The 7,500-nt window shown below is 39.8% G+C and overlaps 1 protein-coding gene and 1 long non-coding RNA gene across 2 annotated transcripts in view; both read left to right on the forward strand.

Annotated features, from left to right (window-relative positions):
* The window catches only part of LOC138947379 (uncharacterized), an 87,293-nt gene that overhangs the window by 19,243 nt on the left and 60,550 nt on the right, over positions 1-7,500 (forward strand). The gene's annotated exons all lie outside the window — the stretch shown is intronic.
* LOC138946745 (FMRFamide receptor-like) lies at positions 5,254-7,112 on the forward strand. The gene has a single exon (XM_070318147.1). It carries the CDS (start codon positions 5,254-5,256, stop codon positions 6,283-6,285), a length of 1,032 nt encoding a protein of 343 aa, XP_070174248.1. The 3' UTR covers positions 6,286-7,112.

The following is a 7,500-nucleotide window of genomic DNA, read 5'->3' on the forward strand; positions in this document are numbered from 1 at the left end:
GTCCGCCCCCTGTCGATATTTATCGACTAAGTTCCTTGTTGTGGTACTTTCTTTGGAACACACTGACCAGGTGATACAACCTTTTTGCTATAATGAGCGACACATGGCTAGCGTAGAAGTTCTGGTGATTGTTAGAAAAATCATTTTCTCTGTTTCTAATGAAAGGATATGCTTGATAAAAAAAAAATAGGCACGCAATTTTGTAGAGAAAAAATGACGATAATAACTCTGGTGTATCTCGCAAAATTGATGTATCAACTTTTCTGACACAAAACCAAACACTAGATAATTCTATACAGACACTCTTTGATCGAAATCAAACGGACAACTTCTTTACTTTTTGGTATAACTGTCAGCATGTACCGGTTTTCTAATAAGTATTACGAATTACTATTTCGCTTGCAGTAATTGTATCATTAAGAGCACATAATATGTTTCTGGTATGAAATGAAAGAAGATGCTTTTTTCTACTTACACAATGAAACAATACAAATTTATCTCGTCTTCACTATTCTCAGTTTGACAATGACCGCATGAGACAACTCTCAAATTGTGCAAAAATCCAAAGCTTTTTACATTTCGTCAAGTTTTAACTAAATGTTTTAACAAGGACTGGGAATCGAGACAAGGGATGTATAAAATGTGTGTGTGTGTGTGTGTGTGTGTGTGTGTGTCTGTGTCTGTGTCTGTGTGTGCCTGTAGATCAATTCCGAGAAAACTGCTGGACCGATCTTTATGAAACTTCACATGAATGTTCCTGGGTATGATGTCCCTAGACAAGTTGTTCTTTTTTTCTCGATAAAATGGGTTTGATGACGTCATATCCGGCTTTTAATCACGCTTTCATTTTTCGATCCAATTGATTGAAATTTTGGTCAAACGATCTTCGAGAAAGCCCGGGCTAAGATATTGGAATTCAGCGTGAAATCATGATCATCAATGACTGAGTTAGGTCATTAAAAATCTCAATATTTTATTTAAAATAAAACTATTTAGCAATCGATCCATTTTATTCTGTATCATTTTTGGATTCCAGACACATATAGATAAGTTACGTTTGGATTAAAAACAAGCCCAGGAAGTTAAACAGAATACAGAAAAGCGCGCTTTCCTATAAAGCGGTGTACGCTACTGCGCTATACTGGCGTGACACTTCAAGCGAATGCGGGCCGCTACGTGTTGTACTTGATTGTCAGAACTTTTTCAGTCATGGAGTATCTTTTTTTTTTACCTTGAAAAGCTGTCAGTTCCGTTTCATTCTATGAGTTTGACAGCTTGACTAAATGTATTGATTTTCCTTCATGTGACTTGTTTTTGTTTACAAACCTAAACCAATGAAAAGATGTGCTAATGTAGAAGAAACATATAATTTTGTCATCATTTTCACGAGTTTTCATTCACAAGCACATGGGAAATAAATGTCATGTTCCCCGGGGAATAAATCCCCGGTTACCATAGTTGCAGGAAGCCCTATTACATGGATAATCAAAAGCAAACCCAATAGAAACTCTCGAGGATTCTTCGGCTCTTTTCGTTGGCGTTTCCCTAGACCTAAACAGACGACACGACACTGCTTTGCAAAGTTCCAAAAACCAACTGGCAAACTGGCAAAAGTAAACAAAAAACCAAAACTACTTCAATAAATTCATCACAATTGTTTGAAACCTACCGATATGTTATGTCTTCTTACAAAGTCATGGAGTGCGTGTATCTTTGTGTGAGAAACACGAACGTCAAGTTCAAGTCAAACCAATTGACCCCTGACACACATTTTGACCCGTGCACAAGTCAGACGGTGTATCGATAAACGAAGCACAAATAAGAAATAATGATAAAAGCAAAGAAAATAGCAACAAGATATGCAAACATCTCACAAAGCCGAGCAAGCAGATTGACAGGTCTAATGAAAAACAAAGAGGTACTGAGTCGGAAACAAGATCGCGATTCTTTCCTTCGCTGCACGACGCAAATCTTCTGTGACCTTTGACGCAACGTAGCTTCCACATTCTATTACTAAGCTTAATACTCAAAACTGAAAGCCGAGGGAGTGGAATACCGAGATGAAGAAACAGAACTGTGCATCCTCAAACCTGACATATTCATCCCAACTATTTATGAACTCACAAATACAGAAAGTTGCTTTCAGTTTCACACGCCAGCTTTGAGTGCCAGCAGTTATCCGCACGGAACTCGTGTGGTTATCAGCACGGAACCCGTGTTACAAAGCATGGCTCCCTGTGTTGATTGTGATCTTATTTTCTCACCACCAAAATGATGACAAAAACGATGTTTGGTGGTTTGTTGTCAGACCAGCTTTTTTGTCGGTCCTCGGGGAGCATATCGACTTTTGTTTCATATTTATTGACCGCGGCCTTCGGCCTTGGTCAATAAATATGAAACAAAAGACGATATGCTCCCCCTCGGACGACAAAAAAGCTGGTCTGTCAACAACCCATCAAACATCTTATAATGTTCTTTGGCAAGTTCACAGCCTACGCTAAATAAGTTTTTGCCGAGTCAATCTGAATAGTTGTGCCAGATATTCAAAATTCTCCTTTTCTCTTCCTCCCCATCCCTCTCTTTTTACATGTAGTCAAGTTTTGACTAAATGTTTTAACATAGAGGGGGAATCGAGACGAGGGTCGTGGTGTATGTGTGTGTGTCTGTCTGTGTGTGTGTGTGTGTGTGTGTGTGTGTGTGTGTGTGTGTGTGTGTGTGTGTGTGTGTGTGTGTGTGTGTGTGTGTGTGTAGAGCGATTCAGACGAAACTACTGGACCGATCTTTATGATGTTTGACATGACAGTTCCTGGAAATGATATCCCCGGATGGTTTTTTCATTTTTGTGGATAAATACGATCGATGACGTCATATCCGGCTTTTTGTAAAAGTTGAGGCGGCACTGTCACACCCTCATTTGTCAATCAAATTGATTGACATTTTTGTAAAGCAATCTTCGACGAAGGCCGGACTTTGGTATTACATTTCAGCTTGGTGGTTTAAAAATTAATTGATGACTTTGGTCATTAGAAATCTGAAAATTGTAATAATTTTTTGTTATATAAAACGATCCAAATTTACGTTCATTTTATTCTACATCATTTACTGATTCCAAAAACATATAAATATGTTATATTTGGATTAAAAACAAGCTCTGAAAATTAAAATATAAAATTTATGATCAAAATTAAATTTTCGAAATCGATTTAAAAACACTTTCATCTTATTCCTTGTCAGTTCCTGATTCCAAAAACATATATAGATATGATATGTTTGGATTAAAAACACGCTTAGAAAGTTAAAACGAAGAGAGGCACAGAAAAGCGTGCTATGCAGCACAGCGATACCACTACCGCGCTGAATAGGCTCGTCAGTTTCACTCCGTTTTGCACAAGCGGCGGACTACGGTCATTGTGACAAAATGCAGTGCGTTCAGTTTTATTCTGTGAGTTCCACAGCTTGACTAAATGTAGTAATTTCGCCTTGCGCGACTTGTTTTTTACTCTCATGGCAAACGCAAAGCGCTATACATATGTGGTCTGTTTGGTATGCACGTGGTCCAACAATCCCTTCTAATAGCACAAAATCCGATAACAGACCTTTGTATTTAAAAAATAAAATAAAACAAATAAAAGCCGAAGACAAAGACACTTACAAAATCTAAAAAATCACACAAAGCACATACTCATCACACATGTGCAGCGATAACTATAATAATGAACAAAATATATATCCAATGTCGGAGTCGAACCCCGTACTCCATCGTGAGAGGCAAACGTTCTAACCAGTGTGTCACTGCGGAGCGTGTTGCTGTGCTTGGGTCGTTTCAGCTCGCTGCGCTCAGCAATAAAACGATCTTGCGTGCTTTCTTTTGATCATAACTCCGACGATTATCAAATGATTCCTCTGGGACTCAGGATTCAGCATCGATATACACACCAATTTTGTTGCGAATTGGTTGAGGAATGCTCGAGGTATGAGCGAGTGGAAGCACGCCTCGCGCCTGAGCGCTCAATCACATGTAACTCCCGTATTTGTCATGTCACATTTGCGGCAAATCGGCCAATAAACATCGGAGTTATAAGCGGTCAGCAATGTGTCAGACACAGACGGACAGATACCTTTTAATAATATAGATGTGTTTAGAAATAAAGAAAACTCTATTAATACAAATTAGGTTTCAGTCACCAAATTAAGGCCATGAAGCCAGCAAACCAGTGAGGTCCTAGTCGAAGGGTTTTGGCTTGCCTATGACTTACTAAACTCGTTGATGTACTATCTGGTGCGTTCTGTTTCAATCATCTAGGCCGACAAAAGAATAATGTTTCCATATATTGCTTAACATGGTTTGCTATAGTTTATTTTATTTAAGTGATTTGACAATTCAAAGAGAATCGAAGCCTGAACTAATGTCTTTGTTGGGGATAGGCGGTATCAGACCTGTGATGCTATTCCTCCAACCGCCGCAGCACATGTTTGAGGAAGTTAACCTCTTATAATATGTAACTCGTAACTAAAGGTGTGGCAAAGAAACCGATAAACTATTGATGTTGGTACCGGGACAAAAATCTTGCTTGTTTTGCCAAGTGTATTGTGTATGCAGACGCACGCGTACGCACGCACAAGCGCGCGTGTGTATGTGTGTGTGTGTGTGTGTGTGTACGTGTGTATGTATGTGTGTGTGTGTGTGTGTGTGTGTGTGTGTGTACGTGTGTGTATATGTGTGTGTGTATGTGTGTATATGTGTATGTGTGTGTGTGTGTGTGTGTGTGTGTGTGTGTGTGTGTGTGTGTGTGTGTGTGTGTAAAAGTGTAAAACTGTAAACCTCTTTGAATGCGAATACTAACTGATTGAATTGTTTATGCACAGGAACACGAGAGGGAGAGAGAACGTCATATCTACAGTTACAGTCTCCATTCTTCAAATCAGATTGTCACATCAATTGAAAAACAGATATTAACAAACACATATGACTTTACCTTTACGAAATAAAGACCTTGTGCACAAAATATTACATTTGTAATAATAAAGAGCAAAAGGAATTTTTATATATTCTTTCGGATACTTACACCCGTCAAGAGCAGAACTACAGCATTGTTGACAGGTAATCATAAAGCGACAGAGATGTCTGTTGAGATAAATAACACATTAGTCGGAGATGCATACAGCAAGTCCAATTTTAATTCATCGACTTTCATAGAAAACTCTTCCAACAATATTAATGATTTTACTTACAACAAAAACAACGACATTGCCATGTCCCTTCGTGCTGCCAGTAAGCTGATGATGAACATTGTTCCACCCGCCTTACTGGTCCTGGGTACATTGGGAAACATCATGATCATGTTGCTCTTCGACAGAAAAAAGTCAGCGTCATCCCTGACTGTGTTCTTCAGGACGCTGGCTGTGTCAGATATGTGTCTTCTTTACACGGGGTTGTTCCCGGAGTGGATCGAGTCCGTGTCGGGTTTTTCTTTGCGTAAAACACATGACGCACTGTGTATACTAATTACCGCTTCTTATTACATTTTCGGCATACTATCAGCTTGGTTGGTGGTTGCTATGACCGCCCAGCGAGCTACGTCAGTGATCTGGCCTCATAAAGTTAACATCCTATGCACAAAGAACAAGTCTCTGGTTTACATCCTGGTAATAACTGTTTTGATATGTGGGATTAATTCTCATTTCTTGATTGGTGTAAGGATTATTACATACATAAATGGTACGGCTTCACACTGCACAGCAGATTTTGAACTGGATAGTTATTATGTTTTTATAATAAAGATATGGCCATTTATTGACACACTAGTGTTTTCGCTTGTCCCCTTTGCCATTCTTATTGTCAGCAATGTCGTCCTTATATTGAAAGTATCTGATTCTGTGCGCAAGGCTCGTGTAACTTTTGCTTGCGGTCAGTCTGATCAGCTGAATTCACGAACAAAGAAAGTGTCATCCATGACAGTCACTCTTATAGCTGTATCTGTGACCTTCTTCCTTTTGTCAGCCCCTTTGTCTTTCTACTTCATCATCGCACCTTACACCCCTGGTTACAGTGAACTTAGCCAGCTTTACAGTGAAATACGTTCCTTTAGCTTCATTTTTGTAAACCTCTTGTGGTACAGCAACAGTGCTGTGAATTTTTACCTGTATTGCCTAACGGGCAGTAAATTCAGAAAGGAGGCAAAGGAGTTATTTTGTTGTGTGCAAAAAGATACTGTAAACATCTCATTGAATACACAAATTTCGGAAGCAGGAGTCAGCGAAAATGTGGACGAAACTGAATTTTAGACATTAGCACCAACGATCCAAAGCACAAGGCAGTTCGACCACATCTTTTTTAAAGGTCTTTGAAATTCGTCGAGCAAACTTGCATTGGAATAATGGAAAGAAATAGTGATCATTCTATCAAACTAACTGTTGATAAAATACGTTTTCCCGTTTTCGTCAGGCACAACTGTAAACAGATAACATGAAGTAACCCAGATCCCCAATCATCGGGCAAATGTGACAAACACAGATCAAAACTTGTTCATAAATTAAGCTGTTTTATTCAAGAGTTCAGAGGATTTTTTTATTTGTGTGTGTGTGTGAGACTGTCTTTAACAAGTGAATGATTGACATTGGCACTGGATTTCAATCATGTAGAAACAGTAACAAGAGGTTAGGACATCACACAGTGATGATCAGTACAATTTAACCAATTATACTGAGGGGATTGCTCATACAGAGTAGGTAATGGTGATCTGTGTCTGTTACTGTTGGCGGTTGTAGCGTCAACAAGGGTTAAGTAACTCGGCTATTCCTTAAGTACATACATGTACATAAAAAGACCCTCAGAGATCTGGCAATAGTGTCGTCACCGAGTGGCCAATTCTTCAGTGTGCGAGAAGAGTTATAATGCATATGAGAGTCCAGCCTGGGAGTTCGTGATGTTGACATCAGTGCTTGGAAGTGTGCGGATGAAATTCCACGTGACGTTGTCATGCCTCTTCTGGAAGTCTGTGCTACCAAGGACTTTATATCGGTGAAAGATGACATTACCAAAGATCATGCCAGAGTCGTGTCAACCTACAAATAAGCCAACAACCTTGTCTTAGAGGAGCAAAACAGAAGAGCTCGGGCTATGGTCAAAACTAGTGAAAAGTGTGTGTGTATGTCTGTGTGTGTGTGTGTGTGTGTGTGTGTGTGTGTGTGTGTGTGTGTGTGTGTGTGTGTGTGTGTGTGTGTGTGTGCGTCCGTGCGTACGTACTTGTACGTATGTGTGTGTGTGTGTGTGTGTGTGTGTGTGTGTGTGTGTGTGTGTGTGTGTGCCTGCGTGCATGTGAGTGTGTGTGTTGTGTGTGTGGATGGATGTGTGTGCGTGTTTGTGTGTGTGTGTGTGTGTGTGTGTGTGTGTGTGTGTGTGTGTGTGTGTGTGTGTGTGTGTGTGTGTGTGTGTGTGTGCGTACTCGCACCCTTCACACAAACCCGTATACACATTAGGCGGACGGGCAGACAGACAGG

The sequence above is a fragment of the Littorina saxatilis genome, linkage group LG14 (genome assembly GCF_037325665.1).
Source record: "Littorina saxatilis isolate snail1 linkage group LG14, US_GU_Lsax_2.0, whole genome shotgun sequence".
In the NCBI taxonomy this organism is placed as follows: Eukaryota; Metazoa; Mollusca; class Gastropoda; order Littorinimorpha; family Littorinidae; genus Littorina; species Littorina saxatilis.

Coding starts and splice junctions, on each gene's coding strand:
- LOC138946745 (XM_070318147.1), top strand. CDS start 5,254: ATGTCCCTTCGTGCTGCCAGTAAGCTGATGATGAACATTGTTCCACCC.